Consider the following 27,510-nt stretch of genomic DNA (forward strand, 5'->3'; position numbering starts at 1 on the left):
TCAGCTGCAGGGATGAGGGATTAGCCTTTGGCCCATGATTTTTTGTGACTTCTCTGTCACTCAGGGAGTTGGTCAGGGACTATTGGGAAGTGGCTGGTTTAAGAACTCCCACACCCCAATCTTGGGGGGTCAAAAGCACACAAATCTATGGGGCAACCACTTCTGGAGTAGTGCTGTGCCCTGTTCTGGTTGCCTCACCTTGAAAAGGATGGTTCAGAAAAAAGGCAACAGAAATAAACAGAACTGAGCAACTCCCCTGTGAGGAAAAGGGGCAGTGCTGGAGACGTTTCTATTTAGAGAAAAAGCAGGTAAGAGGCAACAGGACAGAAGCTTCTATAACTATGCATGCCATGGAAAAAGAGGAGAGAGAAAAGTTTGTCTCCCTCACAATACTAGAACTCAATGAAGCATACTGTGTAGTGTTGGAAGATTCAAGACAGATGAAAGTTTTTCTTCCCTCGGTGCAGTTAAATTATGGAGCTCCCTCACCTAGGAGGCAGTGATCACCACCACCTGGATGGCTTTAAAAGAGAATTGGACTACAGTGGTACCTCGGGTTACAGACGCTTCAGGTTACAGACTCCTCTAACCCAGAAATTGTACCTCGGGTTAAGAACTTTACCTCAGGATGAGAACAGAAATCATGCAGCAGCAGCGGGAGGCCCCATTAGCTAAAGTGGTACCTCGGGTTAAGAACAGTTTCAGGTTAAGAACGGACCTCCAGAACGAATTAAGTACTTAACCCGAGGTACCACTGTAATTCATGGAGGAAGAAAAGGCTGTCAGTTGACTACTATCTACACTGGCTCTGCATTGCCTCCACAGTTGGAGGTGGCAATTTTTCCAAATACCAGTTGCTGGAAACCATGGGAGAACTCTGATTATTTTATTATTTAGCTCTTAATATCTAAGCAGTGTACAAAAAACTGAAACGGCAACATACAAAGTATTACTAAAATACACAATATATATAAATCAGTACCAATTCATTTTCCTTCTGACACACCCCCTCAGCCTCCAGGTTCTCACTCTTCAACGTTCAGTGAAACAGTGAGCTTCACCATAGTTTTTCACTCTAGACATGCTTCTTATGGGCAGCCCCAAGGTGGACAGTGCTTTCTCATGTACTCGTGTTCTGCTTGCAAGTTTCCCAATAGAGTATGGTTACCAGATTTTTTTTCAATGAATCTGGGGACACTTTTTTATTTTATTTTATTTAAGCTGAGAAGCAGCAAAAAGTCAGTAGTGGGGATGGTGAGGCAAAAGACCCTGGGCCCAGGCACACATGCATATTGTATAAAGGTGCAGAGCCCTTCTTTCGCACCCTGTGAAACATAAATACACAGTTTTTTTAAAAAAACTGGGTGATGGCTGCCCACCTGCGACTCCTGAACCTCTCCCGATCAGTCAAAACAAAGGGGAAAGGGGGCAGGAGATTGGGGTTTTTAAAAACTGGGCAACTGTGCTCTGCCTGCCCGTGACTTCTGAGCCTCCCCCAATCTCCTGCCCCCTTTCCCCTTTGTTTTGACTGGCTGGGGGAGGCTCGGGAGTCTCAGGCTGGCGGCCGTCACCCAGTTTTTTTAAAAGCTGTGCATTTATGTTTCACAGGGTGCAAAAGAAGGGCTTTGCACCTTGCCTGACAGAGAAACCACGAGCCTTGCGCCCCTCCTAGGAAATGGCTGCCCACCCGCAACTCCCGAGCCTCCCCCGATCTGTCAAAACAAAGGGGGGGAAGGGCAGGAGATCTGTACTGCCGGACGTCCCCAGTTCCCCATCGGCAGTGGCGGTGGCAGCGAGCAGCTCCTGAAGCCAGCCAGAGCCAACTGCGCTACCAGGCTGGCTCTGGGCTGCTGAGGCTGCCGCTGCCACGTTCCCCGGGAACAGATTTGCAAATCTGGGGACATTCCGGGGACGGGATTTGTCCAGGGACAGATTTGCAAATCCAGGGACTGTCCCCGGGAACCAGGGACGTCTGGTAACCCTACAATAGAGGCATCTGGTTGGCATTTGTGAGAACCGGATGCTGGACTGTATGGGCGAGTGGCTCTTCTTACATACAGGAGTACCTTCATTCACATATTAACACTGAACACAAGTAGATGCTGCCTCTATATATTATTTGTTTAAGCTGTGGATATATTGCTTAGTTGCTGACGTTCCTAAGCATGTTTGTAAGAATGTGCGTTCTGTCTAGTGCAGCTAGAAAAACCCATCCGATGGAGTTGGAGATGCATGGATGGTGGAAAAGGCAGGGGCTTGGAGCAAGCAAACAGGATTCCTACGGAAATCTTGTAACTTTTTGTACCTCAAATATTCTGGGAGCGTTTGTGCCACTTTTCTTGCGACGTAGTCCCTCCAGACAGCAATTGTGCAGCAACATCAGGGAAGCATCACGAAACAACCTACAAGGCCAAATGATACGCCGACAGCCCAGTATGAATGCGCCACTGATGTGCTATTACTGTGTCAATGGCATGGTGCCAAATACATCCACACACAAAAATGGGGGCATTTCCCTCCCTCCTCCACCACCTTGACCTTGCATAGGAAGGGGGTGGGCAGAGTGGGGGAGGGGAGTGGTTATCAGGTATCCACAACAACTAACAGAAGGGAAACAAACATGAGCTGAGGACAAATTGTGGCTTACAGTCCATGCCATGTGCACAGGAGAGCTACACAATTTAAACTTGTGGTTTCTAGGTTTTGCTTTTATGTCAAAACGAAGCACAGCAACCAAGTTTCTAGTTCTTAACCCTGAAAAGGTTTCAGGAAAGCCCAGGTGAAGCCTCCCAAACCAAAGTAGGGCTCAAAGGATGGATGGCCAAGAGGCAAAGGATTCGGTCCCTGAGGAACTTAACAGCCCCTTCACACGGCTAGGAGTGAGCCAAATCATATGCATTTGCAGGGGAAGGGTGTTTCAACATGATTTCTGACAGTCAAGACACAGCAGCTGCGCAATGGGAAGCAGCAGCAGCAGCCTACTTGATCATAGGATTGTAAAGTTGGAAGAGACCTTGAGAGTCATCTAGTCCAACCCCCTGCAGTGCAAGAATTACAGCTAAAGCATCCCTGACAGACAGCTATTGAACAGCTGCTTTAAAACAACTGCAATCAAATTTGCAGTCGTTCATATAGCTGTGACTCCTGCACAGCAGGGGGTTGGGCTAGATGACCCTTCAGGGGATTCCTTCCAGCTCTGCAACTCTGTTATTCTACAGGTTATAGCAGGGGTCAGCAAACTTACCCGCGCCTCGGGCCAGTGTTTCCAGTGCCGATCGTGCGGCGGGCCAGAGGGCGGGGATCGCATGCCCATACGCATGCGCACATGCTATTTCTGGCTCACTTCCGGGTCAGAGGAGCACCGGAAATAGCTTGTGCACATGTGCACAGGCCTCCTCCGACCCGGATGTGCACCGGAAATAACGCTTGTACACAATGCTTGCGCATGTGCACAAGCTATTTTCGGTGCTCCTCCGACCTGGAAGTGGGCAGCTGTGCAGCACAGTGTTGGTAAGAGCGGGCAGCGGCAGTGGGTGGTGGGGGTCACCACAGGCCGGATAAATGAGTCCCTTATCCGGTCCACAGGTCTTAGTTTGGGGACCCCTAGGTTATAGCACTCAGCTCCTGACACAGCAGAAGTGGTGCTCCCCAGGACTGGAGGGCAAAGGGGCGGCTGCCTTTGGCGGAAATCCTTGCCCTTGGAGCAGAACTCATGTGCCTAGAGCCAAGCAATGAAGAAGAGAGAGAGGAGCTTGTCTGCGAGTAACCCCAAATGGTGGCTGGCATTAGCCACAGGAACTACACACCAGTGCCAACCAAGCCGTCTGCTCCTCTCTTGGCACAGGCTCTGCATGGCTTCCTGGGCCCGGCAAGGCAACGTCTTCCTAGCTGCCAGTGGCTTGGCTTGTTTTGATGTCAGCAGCCTGACTCCTGCAACCCTACAAGGAGCTAATTATGTCACTCGTAATGAGGCACAGGTGCTAATTCTTCCCAGCGTCTAATGAACCTCCTGCAAGTTTGCCTGCGACTCCCTAAAATGTTGGCAAGGGTGCTTGGGTTGGGAGAGGAAGCATGTGGAGCACTAGGAGACTTCTGTTTTTGCCCTCTCTCCCAGAGGGGTCAGCCCCTCTTGCGCTGGGGTTCTGCTTGCAGAAACCAAAACATTAGAAACAAAAGGAGTAAAATAGGACCAGCCACAAAATGTTTCTCCAGGGGGCATTCTCCTGTTCCAGGTCCAAGGGATGCTATTCCATTCCTTCTTCCCCACCTGTCTCTTCTCTCTCACCCTGTACCCCAGGTCCATGATGATCCATTTTTCTTGTGTGTGCGGGAGGGGCATCATTTTGGCTGAATCAGAATGGCGCTGGGAGAACAAGTTTGCTGTTCGTATGTATGGTTTGTGGCGCAGCTTGGGAAGCTGTATCCCTTTATATACTTTTGGACTTAAAGCCAGCACAGGGCAGTGGCTAGAGTGCCAGACGATGACCTGCATTCAGATTCCCACTCAGACCTGAAGCTCCCACTGGGTGACCTCTCAGCCTAACCTACCTCACAGGGATGTTGTGGGGATTAAATGAGGAGGGGGAGAACCATGTCACCTTGATCTCCTTGGTGGAAAAAGCAGGATAGAATCGCAATAAATACTGTATTTTTCGCTTTATAAGACGCACTTTTCCCCTCCTAAAAAGTAAGGGGAAATGTATGTGTGTTGTATGGAGCGAATGCAGGCAGGAGGCTCTGCACAGCGCTCCCTTTAAAGAGTCAAGTGGAGCATGTGTGCAGCTCTTGGGGGCTTTTCCCTGAAGAGGAAGAAGGGCTGCCCTTCTCCCTCCTCGGGGAAAAGCCCCCAAGAGCCGCACACACACACTCCCCGTGCTCTTTAAAGCGAGCGCGGCTCTTGGGGGAGCCCAGGAGAGGCTGAACACAGCTATCCCATAAGCCAGGACAGCAAGCTGTGCAGCGATCCCGGTTGCTGTCCTGGCTTCTGGGATTCAGAATATTTTTTTTCTTGTTTTCCTCTTCCAAAAACTAGGTGCGTCTTATGGTCTAGTGTGTCTTAGAGAGTGAAACATACATAGAATCATAGAATCATAGAGTTGGAAGAGACCACAAGGGCCATCAAGTCCAACCCCCTGCCAAGCAGGAAACACCATCAGAGCACTCCTGACATATGGTTGTCAAGCCTCTGCTTAAAGACCTCCAAAGAAGGAGACTCCACCACACTCCTTGGCAGCAAATTCCACTGTCGAACAGCTCTTACTGTCAGGAAGTTCTTCCTAATGTTTAGGTGGAATCTTCTTTCTTGTAGTTTGGATCCATTGCTCCGTGTCCGCTTCTCTGGAGCAGCACGTTCTCACAATCTCCAGCCAACATGGCCAATGGTCAAGCAAGATGAGAGTTGTAGCCGAGCAACATAGGGAAGGCTGTAAAAAACCAATGTGGGAGGCAGCAGTTACAAGTTATGAGTCTCAGCAGCTACAAGCAGGCGCTGTGATTCTCCACCACACGGGTCAGCAACCTTTTTCAGCTGTGGGCCGGTCCACTGTTTCTTAGACCATGTGTTGGGCCAGACTACATTTGGGGGGGGGGGGGATGAACGAATTCCTACGCCCCACAAATAACCCAGAGATGCATTTTAAATAAAAGCACACATGCAAAAACACCAGGCAGGCCCCACAAATAACCCAGAGGTGAATTTTAAATAAAAGGACACATTCTACTCATGTAAAAACACACTGATTCCTGAACCATCCGTGGGCCAGATTGAGAAGGCACTTGGGCCACATCCAGCCCATGGGCCTTAGGTTGCCTACCCCTGCCCCAGCAGCTTGACTTCACCCCTGGAGGTGCCCTCCTTTGGCTCTCGAGACAGACAACAGATGTAAGGGTGGGAAAGGCCAAGATGATGGTGAGTGTCTCTCGCTCCAGGAACTGCTATCTTCAGATGTGGTCCTTTCTTTCAAATCTTCATGAGAGCCAGAAACTGTAAACAGCTCCTTCTCCCACTAGGAAAGCTAAATAACCACCGAGAAAGAATTTCAAACACAGAGGACCTGCCTTTTACTGAGCCAAAGGGCTGGTGCATTTGGCCAGGGATATTAACTCTTAATGGGCAGGGAAAGGTCATTCCAAACGCCTTCTGGTTTGCACACAGACCAGCTGCTTTGCCCCAAAGCAGTGGTCTCAGCTGGGCTCTGCTGGGTCTCTGGCAAAACCCAGTGGGAAGGAAGTGGAGAGAGAGAGAAGAGGAAGGGAGTGGAGCTGGTGTAGGGCAGGGGATTCGCAGACACTGAGGCTGCTGATGGGAGAATTCTACAATTCTGACTGCTATCCTACACGGGAATCCTATGGAGCCATCTCGAAGTGTGGGTTTCAGGAGTGCCTTGATTTGAATTAACTCTCTTTGGTTGGGGCTCAGTTACAGGTTCATTAGAACAAAGCCCAGCACGCCTGGAAATCTAAGTGGCACAGGCACAGCTCTCAGCTTTTGACAGCAGCGCTCTCTGCCAGCTGAGGCCTCCCTGCCTCCTTAGTCTCCAGGCCGGCTGCACGTCACATGGAGAGGAGTTGTCAGCAGGGAAGAATGAGACTCTGAGTTGCAAATCATTTTGACAGATCCAGGCAGGGAGTGGGGGGGGGGAGAGAGAAGGGGTATGTTTGGGGAGAAAGGGGTGGCTGGAAGGAGAGAAGCAGGCAGAGTGTCAGGGGGAGGGTCTGCAGAGCCCTCCCAAGCCCCAGATTCATCAACATTAATCATGCTTTCCTAATTTCACTCGCTGAGATGTGCAATCCACTTCGTATGCATGAGAGCAAGTCTTTGCTGTCTGGGACACAGCGCTGCCACCACAGTCTGCTGTTCAAGGATGCGGTAGGAGAGCAGGGCTGCGTTGCAAAGCAAGGTGCTGGCCCTCTTCTCCAGCTTGACATGATGTGGGGCTTGTGGGTTGTGTTGTAGTAATAATAATAAAAAAAATAAAAAAAATAAAAAAATAAAATAAAATAAAAAAATAAAAATAAATAAAATAAATAAAATAATAAAATAAAATAAAATAAAATAAAATAAAATAAAATAAAATAAAATAAAATAAAATAAAATAAAATAAAATAAAATAATAATAATAATAATAATAATAATAATAATAATTTATTATTTATACCCCACCCATCTGGCTGGGTTTCCCCAGCCACTCTGGGTGGCTTCCAACCAAATATTAAAAACAATACAGTGTCAGACATTGAAAACTTCCCTAAACAGGGCCACCTTCAGTTGTCTTTTAAAAGTTAGATAGCTGTTTATTGCCTTGACATCCGCTGGGAGGGCATTCCACAGGGCGGGCACCACCACCGAGAAGGCCCTCTGCCTGGTTCCCTGTAACCTCACTTCTCACTACCTGGTCCTGGTTATAGCACCACATGGCCAGAGTGTGTCATGCGAGTATATCCCAAGGATCATGGGGGAGGGTGGTGTCCAGTTGAGTAAGTGACCTCTCCCTTAGAGGATTATGGAGGAAGAAGATGTCCAAGTCCGCCTTTCCTTTTGAAGCAAAATGTCATTGAAATGGGGGAGAAATGCCCTTGCATGAAGTCTTGGGTTTCAAATTTTGGGAAAGGGAAGACTGTCTGCGGCGCTGGGGAGCGGGCAGGCTGGCGAGGCCCCCTAGATCTAGAGGCCCTCGGCTTCAGCCTACTTAGCCTATACATAAATCTGGTCCTTCATGTGACCCCATTACACATTCTAAAGGGTGGGAGAAGCAAGGAGATGGGGGGGCATTCTAGAAAATGTTTTCAGTAGCAAATGATAGGGGCCATTCTAAAAACATCCTTGGAAACTAATGGATGAAACATTCCAGAAAGAAATGTAAGGTGCTATGTATTCAGTGGTCTGTCTTTGCCTGAGCTTGAGTCTGGACTAAGGATTCTGAGCTGCTGTGTTCTGATTTGATACATGATGTCCAATCACAGAACATTTTAGGATTTGGGCCTCTGCCATTGGCCCTTGAGCTCTTGAGTCATGATCCACAGCTTGGAACTTTAGACAGCCAATCATGTTGGGAGTGGGAGTGGCCCAGGCTTTCAGGTATGTATATAAGCAGTTGCTTTGCCCCTGTTCCCCAGTCATGTAGTTCAATAAAGGTTCTTGCTGTCGTCAGTGTGTTTTGCCTCGTGGGAACCCACCTACACTTCAGGCATTATTTTCAAATAAAAGATTGGATCTTATTAGAACAAACGGATATTTTGGATTTGGAGAGCTACAGTAATAGATACGGGTAGCATGCCTACTTTGGATATAACAAGGTTAAAGTCCACAGAGGGTTTAACAACCACATTCTCAGAAATGCTCTTTATAAAGTATGGATCAAATATCAAACACATTTAGAACCACAAAACTCCATGGTGGCTGTCCCCGTTGGAAGCCTTGGCTATCAAAAAACTAAATATGGAGAGGAATTGGGCAACCTATAGGCAATTACTGATGGAAGATCAAGGCCATTTAAAGTTGAACCAGTTTGAAAAGATAAGGCATAATGTAACCAATTGGCTTCAGTATCATCAGTTAAACAGTGTATTTAATTCGGATAGACAGAGATGATTTGGAAAGGAGGATTCTAAATTATATACGGTATTGGTAAAAAATAATAAGAAATTACTATCTCAAATTTATGACTTACTAATAGAATGGAACCTCAAAGAAGAGGAAGTAAAGTAAAGGAGGTAATGGTCAAATGGGCCCAAGATATCGGCTATACAATTCAATTAGAACAGTGGGAGAGACTTTTTAATTCAGACATCAGGTTCACTGCCTGTTACACCAACAAAGAGAATATGATGAAAATGTTTTATAGGTGGTACAGTGGTACCTCGGGTTAAGTACTTAATTCGTTCCGGAGGTGCGTACTTAACCTGAAACTGTTCTTAACCTGAAGCACCACTTTAGCTAATGGGGCCTCCTGCTGCCGCCACACGATTTCTGTTCTCATCCTGAAGCAAAGTTCTTAACCTGAAGCACTATTTCTGGGTTAGCGGAGTCTGTAACCTGAAGCGTATGTAAGCTGAAGTGTATGTAACCCGAGGTACCACTGTATTTGACACCATCTAAACTTGCCAAGATTTATAAGTTAAAGTCCAATCTATGTTGGAAATGTGAGAAGCTTGAAGGGACAATGTTTCATGTTTGGTGAGGCTGCAATAAAATTAAGAAATTTTGGGGAAGTATTCATGATGAGCTTAAAAAGATGTTTAAAATATCCATAGAAAAAAAACCAGAGGCATATTTATTAGGGATATTGGGGAAATATATCCCACAGGAAAAGAAAACAATTTTTTTTATATGGCACAGCCTCTCACCATATTAGTTATTGCCAGGAATTGGAAAGGAGATATTATACCTACAAAAGAAGATTGGATATGCAGAATAAATGAATTCACAGAATTTGCAAAGTTAACAGCAGCCATAAGACATCAGACAAATCGAAAACTAAAATCAGAATGGCAATGTTTTGAAGATTATATGAAAAAACACTGTTCTAAAGTGAATATGTTGGCATGCATGAACTAGGTATGTAAAGTATAAATGAAATTAATAAATAGTAAGGAATATATGAGAAGTAATATATAAAAGATGCAATGATAGATGAATTTCTAGGAATTAAGGATGTCGAGCTGCAGTGGAGGGAAGTTATGGGTGTTGGAAGTTAGGGTATGTATGAATTGTGTCTTCTTTATTTGTCTGTTTTCTGTGTTTGTATGGATGTTTTAAATAAAAAACTTTCCAATAATAATAATAATAATAATTTATTATTTGTACCCCACTCATCTGGTTGGGTTTCCCCAGCCTCTCTGGGCGGCTTCCAACAAAGATTAAAAATACATTAAAACGTCACACATTAAAAACTTCCCTAAACAAGGCTGCCTTCAGATGTCTTCTAAATGTCAGGTAGTTGTTGTTCTCTTTGACATCTGACGGGAGGGCGTTCCACAGGGTGGGTGCCACTACCGAGAAGGCCCTCTGTCTGGTTCCCTGTAACCTCACTTCTCGCAATGAGGGAACCGCCAGAAAGCCCTCAGCGCTGGACCTCAGTGTCCGGGCAGAACGATGGGGGTGGAGACGCTCCTTCAGGTAAACAGGACCGAGGCTGTTTAGGACTTTAAAGGTCAGCACCAACACTTTGAATTGTGCTTGGAAACGTCCTGGGAGCCAATGATTTTATATATGGTTTTCTTATGCTTTTTATGCTTGCTAGAAGCTGCCCAGCGTGGCTGGGGAAACCCAGCCAGATTGGCAGGATATAAATAATAAAGTTGTTGTTGTTGTGTGCGTTGTAGAAACCTCAAAACAAGTGGAAAGGTACACCCTAGAAAACATCTTTAGTGAAAGGGCCATTCCAGAAACAAATGAAAGTAACATGGGAGTAACAAATGAACACTCTAGAAACATTCCCAGACACACAGTAAAGGAAATGTCCTACAAGCAAATCAAATTGTAGAAATACTCCCAGAAATAAAAACATTATTAGAAATAAATTAAAGAAGCATACTGCAAAGAAATGAAGAGGACACCCCAGGGCCTAGAAGCAAATGGATGAAAGGATTTCCCCCCTCCCCATCTAAATGGGAGGAGGCAGAGAGGTGCTGTTTTCGTGGGGTAATGAAGACAAATATCTTAACACTGAATTGCCATACCTATCTCCCACCACACACACACCTTCCCCACTCAATTGACAGGGCCATTAGTGTAAATTATTAGTCAATTAGAGCAAGGATGTGGCCAAACAGAAAAGAGAAAGCTCCAGGGGACTTTGGCGCTCAGGAGAGGCTTTTAAGATGCAAACACACCACACATTTTAATGCCCGCCCACCCCGGAAATTGTAGTTTGTTAAGGGTGCTGGGAATTACAGCTCTGTCTGTGGAGATGACTTGCAGCTCCCAGGTTTCTTTAGGGGAAGACATGTCATGTATGGTAAGTCAATGTGGGTGCAGAGAGGTCTGGGGCACAATCCTGAGATGAAGATTGTGCAGAGATGGTTTGCACAATGTAGCACGTGAGTTGCTTAGACAGGGAAGTGAGGGAGGTGGGTCAGCCTGTGGCCCTCCAGCTGTTTGGGATTACATCTTCCATTATCCCCAACCATGGCTATGTCAGATGGGGTTGGCAGAAGCTGAAGTCCAACACCAGGTTCCCTGTCTCTGTTTTACACTAGGATAACCTACTTGAGTGGCATGAACTGGCACTGAACCAAATTTATCCAGCCCCGGAAGCTGTCTGTGGACAAACGCCGGCTTCCTCGGCCAGTAAAGCGAGATGAGCACCACAACCCCAGAGTCGTCCGCAACTGGACTTAACAGTCAGGAGTACCTTTACCTTTACCTAACAGCAACTGTATTAAACTTTGCAAAGGGGGTCCCTTGTTTTGTTCTGTTTTGTTTTTTGGCGCCCAAGGAAAAGATGCAAGGATTGTATGCTGAAAGAAAATTATATGAAAATGATGTGCCGATGGTATCTCCTACTAAGTTATCTAAAATGTATAGAGCAAGCTCCAATATTTGTTGGAAGTGTAAAGAAAAGGAGGGTATCTTTTATCATATGTGGTGGTCATGTAAGATACCAAAGTCTTTTTGGGAAATGATATACAATGAATTGAAAAAAAATGTTTAAGATAACATTTGTCAAAAAATCCCCAGAAGCTTTTCTGTTGGGAATTACAGCTTTCGACATCCCAAAAGACCAGAAAAGACTGTTTATGTATGCGACAACAGCTGCAAGGATGCTACTAGCTCAAAGATGGAAAGAACCAACAGTTCAGACTAGGGAAGAATGAGAAGCCAAACTGCTGGACTGTGCTGAAATAGCAAAACTGACTGGGAGATGCATTGAATCAAGATGATAATGAATGGGGGAAATTCATAACTTACATTGGAGACCATTGTAAACAAATAAAAAAATTAGCTGGACTTTAAAAACAACTTGTAAAAAAACAAAAGATATGGATAATTTAGAGAGATGAAAACTGTGGAGAATGTAATGATATGTAGTTTTAGAAAAATTATTTTAAGGACCCATGCAGGGGAAGTCACGAGATTTTGAGATTTTTTCTCTTTGTTATTTTAAATTTGTTCTTGTAAAAACCAATAAAAATATTTCAAAAAAAGGAAAAGGAAAGGAAAAGATGCAAGGAGTCTCTATTTCCTTTCAAAGAGATGCAGTGTTGCAGTCTGATGGAAACAGGAAAAAGCAAACCCTGAAATACAAGAGCATAACTATTTGTTCACCTTTCCCTGCACCCTTCTTTGTGATGTTGAAGGTCAGTGCCGGATTCAAGGTTGTGCAGGCAGTCCCACCCCCCGCCCCCACCAGGGAGCCGAGGTTTTGCAAGATTGTGAAGATCCATAATGTAGAAGATACATTTGGGACACCAAATTTTGACACCTTATAAGGCTTTCATATTGTGAAAGATTGCCCAAGTCTCCCTCTGTTGAAAGTCCATTGAGCAGAGGCACCAACTTCTCAAAAACATTGTGGAGGCCCAATGCGATGTCATGATGTCATGCACGCAACATCATGCAGAGCTGAATGTGGCGGCAGTCTGGCCTCAGGGGCCCCTGTCCTGTCCCCCCCCCCCCCGCGCCATGCAAGGGAAAGACGGGAGAAGCCACCCCCCAGCCAGTGGCGGCAGCATCAGCAGGAGTCACTGACCACTGAGCCATACCACAGCTAGCTACATGTTTGCCCTCTGAATCATGGGGCGGCCCTAGGAAAACATGGGGGCCCCCCTAAGAGTTGGTGCCTATGCCACAGTCAGCCATTTTGGGAAAGGGCAGAGCGCCAGCAGGAAGCCTCAGCTGTAGCCCCCAATAGCATGAGCAGAGACTCCCACTTGAAACCTGGAGAGCCTCTGCCAGCCAGTGTGGCCAACAGTGAGCTAGACAGAGCTGTGGTCTGACTTGGTAGCAAAACAGTTTCCGATGTCAACATCTTGCCAGGCTGTTCGGTCATCTGGCAGGTGTTTGCGGGGGGGGGGGGTTGGGGGAGGGTGGAACCATAATAATTCATCATTGCTCTCAGCACGTAGGATCCTGTCCTGGGGTGACTGGAAATAGGTTGGCTGCTAATATCCAACAGGCAGGCTGCCAGCCCCAGGCCCCAAAGCCAATTGGAAAAAAGACAGGAAGTCTAGGGGCTGGTGCTGCCTAGCCTAGCTGGAATCCAGATGCCGCTCTGTTTACTGCCTGGGTCTGACTCCATTATGATCAAAGCAGTATGTGGTCCCGGGAACTCCCGGGAAAGATGTCTCCCCTCAATGCATCTTTACTCCTGGATCATTGATCTCTGTCCAGAAGGGAGGAGACATCTGCCAGTATGTGTGTGTGTGTGTGTGTGTGTGTGTGTGTGTGTGTGTCTGTGTGTGTGTGTAGGTAGGTAGGTAGGTAGTTTTCTGCATACAGTGGTACCTCCACACTGGGAGCCAGTGTGGTATAGTGGTTCAGAGCAGTGGACTCGTAATCTGGGGAACCGGGTTCGCGTCTCCGCTCCTCCACCTGCAGCTGCTGGGTGACCTTGGGCCAGTCACACTTCTCTGAAGTCTCTCAGCTTCACTCACCTCACAGAGTGCTTGTTGTGGGGGAGGAAGGGAAAACGATATTGTTTGCCGCTTTGAGACTCCTTAAGGGGAGTGAAAGGCGGGATATCAAATCCAAACTCCTCTTCTTCTTCGGGTTACAGACGCTTCAGTTTACAGACGCTTCAGGTTACAGACTCCGCTAACCCAGAAATAGTACCTCGGGTTAAGAACTTTGCTTCAGGATGAGAACAGAAATCGTGCTCCGGCGGCGCGGTGGCAGCAGGAGGCCCCATTAGCTAAAGTGGTGCTTCAGGTTAAGAACAGTTTCGGGTTAAGAACGGACCTCCGGAAAAAATTAAGTACTTAACCTGAGGTACCACTGTATTAGGCAGAAAGACCAAAGGTCTGTGGGCTTCTCACCTCCTCTTGAAGACAAACGAAAGCTAAGAGCCCCTCTTACCCCACCACCCTTCACCCCCACATCTCTCAGGTGCTGCTGGAGGTGGGGTGTTAACTGGATGGCCCTGGCCTGCGCCATGCAAGGGAAGGAATGAGAAGTGGCACTGCAACAGCATACCACTTCACTTTGATTTATCACAGTGACATTTCCCACACCAATCCCGTATTCTCCCCCAAGCACCACTGTTGCCAGACAGAAGAGACCGTGCAGCAAAAAAGAGGGGAGAGGGTTGCAGAAGGCAAGGTGGGGAGCGAGGCCTGTAAGAGGAAACATCACCTCACCAGTTGCCAGAATGAGGCCATTCCCAGGGGGAAGAAGTGGTTGTCTTTTCTGGCCTCATAAGAACCAAATCCTGGCCCAACTGTAATGACTGCTAGTCAGTTTCTGAGAACTTCGTGGCCAGGTGGGGATTTGAACCTGTTCTCCCAGGTCATAGTCTGACACTCTAACCACTACATCACAGTGGCTCTTAGAAATCAAGTGCCCTCAAGGGGGATATTTCAAACTCTTCAGTCCATGGAAAGTGTTTTTAACACACCTCTTCTGCTTCACAGTGGATTAAGCCCCAAGCTCCTCTGTGGAATTCTAACCGCCCCCTGGCGAATTTAGAATGGTTTAATAATTGTTTTCAACCTAATTAAAGCCGAGTTAATAAAGCTATCTGTAAAGCAGGCCCTACTGTGGCGTGTTCATGAGGTGGCAGAGATAGCCAACTGGCATTGGTGGAGAGAGCTACCTCTCAATCCCAGTTGTGTCTTTTAACCATAGGAAACATTTTCACAAAGAATAATAGAATCACTGAAATGCAGAGTTGGAAGTATGTGGGGAGGGTAGCTATAGATCACCCATCATTAATGAAAGACTTGGCTGGATCCCTGTATCTAAAGGACAGGGCTAAACACACTATTCAGTAAGAGACCCCATTCACAAAAGATGTAGTGTCAGTGAAGTGTTAGGAATATAGGCTGTTGGGCCTTTTTAATATCCACTGACAGAGCTTCCTTGTTCCTATACGTCTCACAATGAACAGACCACACCATTATTAAGTTTAAATGCTTTACTTACAAACTCCAAAGGCCAGGTTCATGTGTTATTCCATGCAGCAGCAAGAACACAGGTAGAAAATTCTTGGGTTACAAAATGCAGAAATATACTTCTGAGCACGTGGTCTGGGCTTGAAGAGATCAAGCCCAGGTGTGTTGCATGGTCAGCTTCACGTGGAAGACAGTAAAGGAAGAAGCTTCACTTTCTCCTTCACTGGAGGTGACGGGTGTGACCTGAGTCTAGGAATACAGCTCTGTGGCCTTAACCCCTTTATTCATTAACGAGCCCTAAGCTTGCCAGTTATATTTGACCGCAAATTCCCACAGGAAATTCTTCCTAATGTTTAGTCAGGGTCCCCTTATTTGCCATATGAATCCATTGCATAAAGGCCAACCCATCACAAAACGAGGCCACTGTGGAAGAACCCATCAGTTCACGGTTGAGTAGAAGCCAAATTTAATGCATTCCAGGGTGTTTGTAGAACGTACATTCTTTTTCTTGCTCTTGATGCTAAGAAATTATATTCTATTCCCCATGCTTTCGGGCCTTCTCGGTAGTGGCACCCGCTTTGTGGAACGCCCTCCCATCAGATGTCAAAGAGATAAACAACTACTTGACATTTAGAAGACATCTAAATGCAGCCCTGTTTAGGGAAGTTTGTAATGTGTGACATTTTAATGTATTTTTAATCTTTGTTGGAAGCCGTCCAGAGTGGCTGGGAAGACCCAGCCAGATGGGTGGGGTAGAAATAATAAATTTACTACTACTACTACTACTACTACTACTACTACTACTATTATGATGATGATGCTTGGTCAATAGGTTAAATGTTAAGGAACCCATTATCTGCAGGCCAGTTTCACAGGAGATTAAGAGAATGTTTGCATACATACTGAATTGTGCTGTGAAAAGTGTGGGTTTGAAGATTTAAAGTGAAACAGCAAAAGCTGAAAAACTCAAACTTCTGTCTTGAACATGAAATTTTTACCTCCTAGGCCAAGTGCTTTAGATTTGCCAGCATTTTCTCAATTAATCTGCTCCTGGCATTTGTCAAATGTGACAGTGTGTCCAAACTTGTCAAATACTAACTGCCATTGGATGTCTTCTATTAAATGCTGCCCAGTACTAATACCATTGTGTGTTGTCTGTCAAATACAGCCAGTTATCAACTGTCAAGCCACACTAAGTCCTGCATTCGAGTGTCAAAAAACAGATTAGAAAACGTTATAGTGAGCATTTAAGGAAATACATTTTAAGAATATATGAAACAAGATTTTGGGAAGAATAAATGGGTTGGGGTCTCTTCTCATGTAGCTCTTAAGAAGCAGCTCTGAGGCTTCTCTTCTGCTGCACTTGCCAGAAATACTGCAGTCAAGAAATCAAACATCCATTCCAGGCAATGTCATTTCCACAGACTTTCACAGAACTGGGTGTCTGTCCTCTGCATTTCAAACATGAAATTAATCTGAAATTCTGGGCCCAGGAAGCGCTGCCTTAGGCAATTTGTATACATTTTTGCAAAATGAGCAAACAATAAATTAGGTGAAACAGGTTTTGCTCATCACAGAAAGGCAGAAAACGTCCCACCTTCAGCTGCTGAAAATATTTGCAGCTCTGGCTTCTGAAATTTCAACATGCACTGCTCACCCACATATTAATATTCATAGGGACTAGAGACTAGCTTTTTTTCAAAATGAAAGCCAAAGCCCTCCCCGCCCCCCCCCCAAGAAACCAGCTTGAGAACCACTGTCCTAGATTAGCCTTCACCATGTGCCCTCCACATGTTTTGGATGACAGCTCCCATCAGCCCCTGTCAGCCATACAGGAAAATGACGTACAATAATCCAGCTCTTACCAAATGCTTAGGAGCTGGTTCAGTGCAACCCTAAACCAACCCTCCTGACAACGCAGGGGGTCTTCAAGTGTCCAGGCCCAAGAGAGCTCTGGGCCTTTAAAAAGCTGGGTGGAAGGCAAGCAACTGTGCTTATTTTCCTGCCACAGCATCACCATGTCATGAGAAGTTTTGCTGGCAGAAATTCTCACCACCATTTTTAAAGGCATCGGAACGCCTGGATCCCAGGCAGCAGCCAAAACTTTATTTCTTGTATTCTCCTCCCCTTCCTCTGACACAGCAAAATGGGCCCCCCTCTTCTCATGCTTACAGGTACCAATTAGCTAGCTGATCTAATTATAGTAATTGCCAATATATATATCATATGCCGTACTTTGCACAAATGCCTGCTAATTTCTTGGTGGGCTCTGCAGCTGTGCTTGCACAATCTGCAATATAGAACATGGGACCCTCCTCCCAGACAGCAGGTAGAGAGGCCTGAAGCCCAACAGGCAAAAATCCAACAGGTGCATCTTTTCCAATAATAATAATAATAATAATAATAATAATAATAATAATAATAATTTATTTATACCCCGCCCATCTGGCTGGGCTTCCCCAGCCACTCTGGGCGGCTTCCAAAAAATATTAAAATACTGTAATACATCAAACATGGAAAGCATGAAAAGTAGTGGGGGGGATGCATTTGGGGTTCCCCCCAGCTGTAAAACAGGAACAGAGCCTGGAAAGAGAACAAGGGGCACCTGAAGGGCTGTCCTATGGGGGACAGAGCAAGCTTGTTTTCTGCTGCTCTGGAGTGGGGGGACAGGACGCGAACCAGTGGATCCGAATGACAACAAAGGCGATTCCGACTAAACCTTAGGAAGACCTTCCTGATGATAGGAGCTGTTTGGCAGTGGAGTGGACTCCCTCGGGAAGGGGTGGGTACTCCTTGGTTGGCTGTTTTTAAACAGAGGCTGGATGGCCACCTGCCAGGGGTTCTCTATCCATGATTCCTGCATTGCAGGGGTTTGGACTAGATGGCCTTTGGGGGTCCCATGCAACTCTACAATTCTGGGATTCAGGTGAAACTCGAAAAATTAGAATATCGTGGAAAAGTTCCTTTATTTCAGGAATTCAACTTGAATGGTGAAACTAATATATGAGATCGACCCATGACATGCAAAGCAAGATCTGCTTCTACTTCTCAGAGGTCCAATCTTGCTCCATTTGCAATCCTTGTTTTGATGATTTCCTTGAATATTCTAATTTTCTGAGATTGTTAATTTGGAGTTTTCGTCAGCTGTACGCCATGATCATCGCAATGATGACAAATCAAGGCTTGACATATCTCGCTTTGCACGTCATGAGTCTATCTCATATATTAGTTTCATCTTTGAAGTTGAATTACTAAAATAAAGGAACTTTTCCACGATATTCTAATTTTTCGAGTTTCACCTGTATGTCTCTTACTTCTATGGATTACTAGATTTCATCTAGCACACTCTGCATCTTCATGGAGGCGGAGGTGGCGGGGCAGGGGGGGATGGTCACAATGAAACAAATCAGTTTGGGGGGTGTGTGGGAGGTTCCCAAATACACAACAATGGCTTAAATCCAATTATGAAAGGATCAGTGCAGTCTTAATCCAGCTGCAAAGGAGCAGAGTCTTCAAATTATTTTAATTAAGAATATGCTGAAGCAATAAGCCATTCAAAGTGGAAAGTCTCAACTGGGGGGGGGGGTGGGCAAGCTGGGCAGCAGTCAATAGCTTTGGCTAACTAATATTCCCACGTACTGCTCACTTCAACACAAGCACTGACTATGCTTGTTGGGGCTGATGGGAGTTGTAGTTCAGCAACATCTGGAGGCTACAGGTTTCTACACTTGGCCTGGGCCTTCAAAGAGTCCACATCTGGCTCACAAATAATAGAATTGGAAGAGTTGGAAGGGACTGCCAAAGGCCATCTAGCCCAACCCCCTTATGGAAGCACTGGAATAACAAACTTGATAAGATACTATCAGGCAGCAAAACTCTTCAGTTGGACTAGTCATACAGATGAAGTGCTACTGAAAACAGAAGACGAACTTTACAGGAAACCCTAGACCAGCTGGGAGGTTGCTGCTCTTGGTGGGGTTACACACCTTCTGAAGGAGCAGGTACACAGCAAGCCAGGAAGGGCTGGGCAATGGGCTTTCTGGGGTGGTAAATGCTTCCCTCTGTGAGGGAGTCTTCCTGGATCCCCTTAAAGAAGTGATTATTCAACCACTTCTTTAAAAAAAAGCATTCCATTCTTGGGCAAAGTGATTCAACAGGTGGTTGCTGAACAACTCTTCCAATTGGGATTCGGGACCCATCCCAGGACTGAAACTGCCGTGGTTACGCTGGTTAATGAACTCTAGCTGGCGAGGGACAGAAGTGAAAGCTGTTTCCTAGTTCTGCTGGATCTTTCATCGGCTTTGGATACCACTGAGCATGGTATCTAGGGGGGTTGGGAGCTGGGGGCACTGATGGGTTTCCCTAGCTACTCTGGGCAGCTCCCCACACAATATTAAAAACACGATAAAACATCAAACATTACAAACTTCCCTAAACAGGGCTGCCTTCAGATGTCTTCTGAAAGTCAGATAGTTGTTTATTTCCTTGACATCTGATGGGAGGGAATTCCACAGGGCGGGTGCCACCACCGAGAAGGCCCTCTGCCTGGAGGGAACTGCCAGAAGGCCCTTGGAGCTGGACCACAGTGTCCAGGCTGAATGATGGGGGCGGAGATGCTTCTTCCTCCTGGGCTGTGTCCAGAAAGTGGTGTTGGGGGATGAGTGTTGAGACCCCTGAGCTCTCACTTGTGGGGGGCCTCAGGGTTCCGTCCTCTCCCTGATGCTTTTTGACATCTATATGAAGCTGCTGGGCAAGATTATCAGGGGGTTTGGGCTGGGAGTATATGGCTGATACCCAGCTCTACCTCTCCTTTAAGTCGGGGACCAATGAAGGCGATTAATGTCCTGTGTGAATATCTGTAGGCGGGTGGAAGGTGTTTAATGGATTGAAGTTGAATTCTGACAAGACAGAAGTACTGTTTTGGGCGGATGGGGGAAGATGACCAGGTGTACAGCCTAGGAGTCATTTTGGACTCACAGCTATCCATGGAGGCGCAGGTCAATTCTGTGTCCAGGGCAGCTGTCTACCAGCTCCATCTGGTCCACAGACTGAGACCCTCCCTGCCCACAGACTGTCTTGCCAGAGGGGCGCATGCTCTGGTTATCTCCTGCTTCGACGGCTGTCATGCGCTCTACGTGGGGCTACCTTTGAAGGTGACTCAGAAATGACAACTAATCCAGAATGCGGCAGCTAGACTGGTGACTGTGAGCAGCCGCTGGGACCATATAACCCAGGTCCTAAAGGATCAACACTGGCTCCCAGTCCATTTCCGAGCACAATTCAAAGTGTTGGTGCTGACCTTTAAAGCCCTAAACGGCCTTGGCCTAGTATACACCTGGAGGAGCATCTCCACCCCCCTCGTTCAGCCCAGACACTGAGGTCCAGCTCCGAGGGCCTTCTGGCAGTTTCCTCATTGTGAGAAGTGAGGTTACAGGGAACCAAGCAGAGGGCCTTCTCGGTGGTGGCACCCACCCTCCCTTCAGATGTCAAGGAAATAAAGAACTACACAACTTTTGGAAGACATCTGAAGGCAGCCCTGTATCCAGAGGTTTCTAATGTTTAAGAAGTTTTTGTATATACTGGAAGCTGCCCAGTACAATGGGTTGAGGAGTACTACTACTACTACTACTACTACTACTACTACTAATTATTCCAACTCTACCATTCTGTGCAGGTGGCGGGTGGTTGTCCCTCTCACTGAAAAGGAGCAGCCGGAGCCCCTGTGTGAGTCCTGGAACCCCTTAGGTGCCCGGTAGAAAAGGGTGGACTTCAATCCTCACCCAAGGAAGCTGAGGAGTGCATTAACTCCCTGTGCTCGGGGTCTGTGAATATCCCACATCCCCTTGAAGGCACCATGCAAGTGCACGAGTTTGTGCCGAGTGCAGAATGCAACATTCCAAAATGAAAAGCTTTCATTTAGGGAAAAGTGGTAGCGGAAGTGAGGCCCTATTCACCCCACCTGCCCTTCTTCCATATAAATATTAAGTTTAAAGTCAAAACTTTGAACAGGCAGCCCCCCCCCAATCTACACCAGTTTACTTTAAAGAAAATAGGAGTAAACCAAATAGGATTTTAATTTTTAATTTTAGTGCACAATTCCAAAGCCCACCCCTCCCAACGTGTGAAGTTCAAGGGCAGCCAGCTCCCCTCCCCCATTCCAGACAAACTGAAGAATTTCCGGCGAGGCGAGGCTAAGGCTGGACTCTTCCTCCTCCAGTGTCAGTTCATTGTGTGATCAGCCCGGGGTGCAAGAGAGCCCTGTCTGTTTATGGCAGAGAGAGAGAGAGAGAGAGAAGGGAAACAAAGGGTTAATTCAGGTGTGCTTGTCTTGCACCTGCATCTGGTTAGTGTGAGGCAGCAAACTTGTGAGAGAGTCAGAAAGTGACTCAGCTGTTCTATCACGCAGCACAAAACCTCCAGATTTGAAACCTGGCAAACCAAAGGCTTATACCACCTAACAGACTTCTACAAAAATAACAAACCCCTATCAACACAAGAAATGCAGGACAAACTAGGGGACACCCAAATGCCCTGGCTAACACACCACCAATTACATGCCCTCTTAGACTTCCGGTCTACTGCAGAGGCTAATGGCGGTGTGCTCCATGTCGTCTGAGTAAAAAGATGACACGGTCCCGGCAAAGTAGGGTTTGAGGGTGCCACCAGGGCTCGGCGCACCCTCAAAAACCTCCTCCTAACAACAAAGGGACACGGCAAAGCGATGGTATCTGCAATCCCAAATCCCACAAACCGCCCCAGACGTAATAAATAAAAAATGGGAGGACGAGATAGGCTATGAGATTAACTCCACCCAAAGGACTAGAATGTGGTCTAAACCTCTCTTTAAATCCGTATCAGCAAACGCAGTCTTTCATGGGCGGGAGCTTCTGTAATTGACCAGCATGTCGGTGGCCGGGCGGAGATGGAGCCTGTTCTGGTGGCACGTCACCAGGGCCACGCGTTGGTCACAGCTGGCGCGCTTCTTGTCCTGGGCAGCCAAGTTGCACTCCGCGAAGTCAATGAGGAGCTCCACCTGCTCGTGCAGGGAGAGGGACTTGTACCTCCTCTGTGCCAGGAAGCAAATCGCCTCCACAAACGCGTGCAAGTCCATCCCTGGAAGGAAAAGGGAAAAGAAAGCGTCAGAAATCTCCCAAGGCTTTCGTTCTGCACTGTCTTGGTTTATATCGCTTATTGGTGGTTTTACTGCAGCACCTCAGTCAAGCAGCAGCCGCTATGGAGAAATTACCTTAATACATGTCCAAGCGTTCAACTGCGGGGAAGGATCCCGTTCGCATCCAGAGGCACCACTGTATTTATTTATATTTCACCTTTTCCCCAGACTAGGATTCAAGGGGGTTTACAGATAAAAATAACAACAGCTAAAAACATAGGAAAAATTATTTTAAAAATCAATTAACCTATGATAGAATATCTATATATGGGATATTAATAAAAATAGGACAGCACTACTGAAAATCAGTTGCTGGAAACTATAGGGGGGAGAGATGGTTCTTGCGCTGGGGACCTGTTTGCTGGGTTTGGCCACTGTGCGAACAGGATACTGCACTAAATGGCCTGATCCAGGAGGGCTCTTATATTCCAAGTTATTTTTGCAGAATAACTGAATGCTCCCCCACTGCCAGCTTAGCGCACACACACACACACACACACACACACACACACACACATACAGCGTCTGTGGATTAAAAGCACCCCCCTATTTCTGCTTCTTGGGAGAGCATGGAGGTGGGAATGGGGAAAGAGGGGTATTCACCTAACACCCCCCCATCCCAACTCACTCTTAATTTCCATTCCCAGCTCCTTGGACTGAAAACTTATTCATGGATGTTAAAATAAAGCCCATCCATTACATTTTTTAATAAAACCTGGCAATTAAATCGGCACAAGAGACACAAAATGGAGCATTTAAGGGCTTCCCGTTGTTAACGTTCATTGGGTAACCGGAGCACATATTAAAAACCTGACGGGGGACAGAAAAGAAAGGGGGGGGTGGAGGGAGAGAGAAGCCCCTTGCAAAATAAATTTTCCAAATGTGGGTTTTTCATTTTGGCTCTTCGTGCGTGTCCCCCTTTTATGGGCCCTCAGTGTGACGCTGTTCAAGGCTTGTCTTCCTACGGAGCAAGGATATAATTGAAATGGAAATACTTTATTGTCACTTGTACAACTTGTATACAGTGAGATTACATGAGCACCCCCCACTCAGCTCTCTTACGTCTTAATTCCCCTCGTTTACTGACGCACACCCACCAAACCCGAAAGTCAGTTGCCCTGTTGTTATCTTTTCACTCAGCAGCCTAACAGCCCACGGAGAGAAGCTGTTCTTTACCCTGTTGGTGCGACTAATCATGCTTCTATATCTTCTGCCCGAGGGCAGGAGATCAAGAAAGTGCCGGCCAGGGTGTGAATCATCCCTGAGAATTTTCCTCACTCTCCTGAGGCAACGTTCTTCCGCTATTTCATCCAGCGGATTCACGGGACAGCCCATAATCTCTTGTGCTGTATCCACCACCCTCTGTAGGCACTTCCTATCAGTTGATGTCAAACCAGCGTACCACACCGTGATGCAGTATGAAAGGACACTTTCTATTGTGGACCGGTAGAAGGAGATCATCAAATGTTGATTGACATCGTTCTTCCGCAATTCTCTGAGGAGATGGAGTCTCTGCTGGGCTTTCTTAACAACCTGGGTTGCATTGATTTTCCAAGTAAGGTCTTCACTGAGATAAACTCCTAGGAATTTAAAGGGAGAGACTCTCTCTACACAGCCCTCCCCGATGTACAGCAAGCACTTGGGCTGCAAATGACAACCTACCTGTGGCCCCCACTTCCCTTGCCTCATGCCTGACAACTCCACCTGCATTGCCAGAGAAGAACATAGGAAGAGCTTGATGCTTCAGGCCACCGGCCCTATCAGCAGCCAACCAGATGCCTGTGGGAAATCCGCAAGCAGGATCCTCCAGGGTCCTCGCCCCTTGTGTGCTTTCCAGCAACTGGTATTCAGAAGCATTTACTGCCTCCAAGCGGGAAGGCAGAGCACAGCCAACACGGCTAGGAGCCATCGCTAGCCCTCTCCTCCTCTGTGAATTTGTCCAATCCTCTTTTAAATCCATCCATGTTGGTGGCCACCACTGCCTCCCTTGGGAGCCAGCCCCATAGTTTTAATGGCGCACAGTACAATGAAAGTACTTCAATGGTAGAAGGAAATGTGCCAGAGCATTATTATTATTATTATTATTATTATTATTATTATTATTATTAGTTTCATCTCTACCCTTTCACCCACCCCAAATTGCTTTGGAAGTGGCTTGTAGACCAGATGTATTTTGTGTGGCTCAAGAGTAAACATTCGGATTTCAGAGGAGGAGGACGAGGGGTGGGAAGAAAGAGAGGAACTCTTGCTACCTTGAATGCAGCACAAAATAAATATTTTTCTCGTCACCCGTCCCAGTCAGCAAAAAAAAAAAAAAAAAAGAGAAGAAGACGACATATGATGCCAATAAACATACTGCACAAACAAAAATCTGTGCAAGCGATACTCCACAAACAACAGATTCTGCTTATCCACAGAAAAATTTAGGATGGAAAAAGGGGAAAGGAAAATAAAACCTCTCACCAAGCGCTAATCCCGAATTAACAATAGGCCAGATGGCAATGCTTGCTTGAAGCAATAAATGTAGGGAAAAAATAAAGCTTCCTCTTGCTCTAGTTGCCCATCAATTCCACTAGTTACTAAAGAAATTCAGAAGTTGGGCATTTCCTCTAAGCCAGGGGTAGGCAACCCAAGGCCTGGGGGCAGGATCCAGCCCTATCGCCTTCTAAATCCGGCCCACGGACAGTCTGGGAATCAGCGTGTTTTTACATGAGTAGAATGTGTGCTTTTATTTAAAATGCACCTCTGGGTTATTTGTGGGGCATAAGAATTCGTTCATGTTGTTTTTTTCAAAATATAGTCTGGCTCCCCATAAGGTCTGAGGGATGGTGGACCGGCCCACGGCTGAAAAAGGTTGCTGACCCCTGCTCTAAACTTTTTGCAGCAGCAATTTCACTACCGCCATCAGGATACGGATCCCGCCTCAGCCAAATTTCAGCTTTGGGGGAAGAGATTTGGAGGGGTGGGAAGTTGATGGTGAGGAGCCTGAGTCCCTAAAGTGAAACCTAATATGGACACTAACCCTCAGGAGGCCTCCATTTCAGCACCCAAAACAAAATTGCTGGGGTTGGACTAGATGACCCTCGGGATTCCTTCCACCTCTACAATTCTAGGATTCCCTCTTACTGACTTTGGGTCTACAATACCTTGACAGGGAGGCCTCCTGCATTGCTTCAGTGAATTTTTAACCCAATAAAAAAAGTGTTCTCTGCAAGAGCCATGAGGAAATTTTCTTCTTCTTTGCTAGTACAAGCCCTTGAGAGCTTCTACAAAGAGCCCTGCTGCATCAGACCAAAGGAGAAAGGCCTTCTACTGAATCAGACCCCAAACCTATTTAGCTCAGTCTTGTCTATACTGGCTGGCAGCAGTTCCCCAGGACTTCAGGTCTAAGGACTCCCAACCCTGCCTGTTTTGGAAAATGCTTTGTCTGCCCCTCGTTTGTCCATTCGTCCATCCATCTGTTCTCTATGGGTTTGGACTCCTCTTGAGATGTCATCACCAAACTGAGCATGAGGATTCCCAAGGTAGGGGCAATAGCCTTCATAAATATCTGGATGCTGGGTACCATTCCAGTGAGCCTGAGTGCTCACTGGAAGGACAGATCCTGAAGCTGAGACTCCAAGACTTTGGCCACCTCATAAGAGAAGACTCCCTGGAAAAGACCCTGATGTTGGGAAAGATGGAGGGCACAAGGAGAAGGGGACGACAGAGGACAAGATGGTTGGACAGTGTTCTCGAAGCTACCAGCATGAGTTTGACCAAACTGCGGGAGGCAGTGGAAGACAGGAGTGCCTGGCGTGCTCTGGTCCATGGGGTCACAAAGAGTCAGACACGACTAAACAACAACAGCCATTCTGAATCAAGGTGGCAGACAAAACACATGAATTTGAAATGACTTCACCCATCTCTGGGCATAGTTTTGACCACCTCTTGAGACACCATCACTAAACATGGCACAAGAGTGCTTGAGGCAGTGTTGGCAACCCTCATTGACATTTGGGTGCTGGTCACCAACTTGAATCAAGATGGTGGAGCAAAACATAGCTTTCGTGTGACTTTGCCTGATTTGGGGCATGGCTGGCCCAAACTCACAAATTACACTATCAATCACAATAATTTTTTGGTTTCTACAAATTCCCAGGCAGGCCAGGCACTCCCTACTATATAATAAATGCCCACCAACTGGTTTCCTATTTTCCCTTCAGTCCTGCTACATTGTGAGTTATTTACTCTGCAAGTGCTGTTCTCCCCTGCATTCATTAACCATAAATCTAGCCCTGTAACTTGTAAACCTTTCCAGGTTTGGACTTCGGAGAGCCTCACTGCAACATTCTTAATAGCCCTTATGTCTTAGGTATTAATTATTCATCCCTCCCCCCATGAAAGCAAGGACCACTGGGGATGTGTGTGGAATCAATTTTCCTCTTCCCTCCCTGCCCCTTTCCCCTTGTATGCTATGCTTATTTTTAGACTGTAAGCCTGCCAAGGGCAGAGGCTGCCTTGCTTTTGATTGCATGCAAACTGCTCTTGGGAAGCTGTTTGGCTGAAGAGGAGCAGGGTACAAATGCTCCACGTAAATACATACCATAATTTTCACTCTATAAGACGCACCCGCCCATAAGACGCACCTAGTTTTAGAGGAGGAGAACAAGAAAAAAAATATTCTCTCCCTCCCTGTGCAGCGCCTTTCCAGCAAAGCGGGAGGAGAAACAGAAGGGGCTCCATTTCTCCTCCTGCTTTGCTGAAGGGGCGCTGCGCAGAGAGGGAAAGCTGTGCTGTGCCTCTCCAGCAAAGCGAAGTCAGAACAGCAAGAGGGATTGCTGCGCAGCGAAAGCAGCGATCCCTCTTGCTGTTCTGGCTTCTGGGATAATGTTCCTCCTGTTACCCTGAAGAGGCTTCGTGCGGCTATCCCTGAAGCCAGGAGAGTGAGAGGGATCAGTGCACGCCAATCCCTCTTGCTCTCCTGGCTTCAGGGATAGCTGCACAGCCTGCATTCGCTCCGTAAGACGCACACACATTTCCCCTTACTTTTTAGGAGGGGAAAAGTGTGCCTTATAGAGCAAAAAATATGGTATATCCACATGCACTACCCTGCCCTACCCCCTACCCCCCAAAAGAACTGCACCCAGAATTATGCAAGAGGGCTAACCTGCATCTCGCTGATCAGCAGTGATGCCATACCGCTTCTTGGTGATGTCAATGTACAGGATGTCTGCGGAAGCCATGCTGAAGTCACTGTTGCTTATCTTGCTGTTCCTGGTGGCCGTAAAAGAGAACTGTGAGGGAAT

The 27,510-nt window shown here is 46.6% G+C and overlaps 2 protein-coding genes across 5 annotated transcripts in view; one reads left to right on the top strand and one right to left on the bottom strand.

The window, feature by feature from the left end:
• DAB2IP (DAB2 interacting protein) overlaps positions 1–12,147 on the top strand; it is a 317,250-nt gene extending 305,103 nt beyond the window's left edge. For 2 of the 4 annotated variants that reach the window (XM_083597206.1, XM_083597212.1), the window contains one exon: positions 11,200–12,134. In XM_083597206.1, coding sequence (XP_083453332.1) covers positions 11,200–11,233 — 34 coding nt within the window. In that variant the 3' untranslated portion in view covers positions 11,234–12,134. Of the gene's footprint in view, positions 1–11,199 lie in introns of all 4 variants that reach the window. The other 2 variants (XM_083597214.1, XM_083597209.1) reach the window with 2 other exon arrangements.
• Positions 12,148–21,116: 8,969 nt separating this feature from the next.
• The window catches only part of TTLL11 (tubulin tyrosine ligase like 11), a 76,283-nt gene continuing 69,889 nt past the window's right edge, over positions 21,117–27,510 (bottom strand). The window contains exons 8-10 of the mRNA XM_083597307.1: positions 27,372–27,478; positions 21,889–22,164; positions 21,117–21,309 (exon numbers count right to left, since the gene is read on the bottom strand). Coding sequence (XP_083453433.1) covers positions 21,923–22,164; positions 27,372–27,478 — 349 coding nt within the window. The 3' untranslated portion in view covers positions 21,117–21,309; positions 21,889–21,922. The remainder of the gene's footprint in view (positions 21,310–21,888; positions 22,165–27,371; positions 27,479–27,510) is intronic.

This window comes from Podarcis filfolensis, assembly GCF_964270895.1.
Source record: "Podarcis filfolensis genome assembly, chromosome: Z".
NCBI lineage: Eukaryota > Metazoa > Chordata > Lepidosauria > Squamata > Lacertidae > Podarcis > Podarcis filfolensis.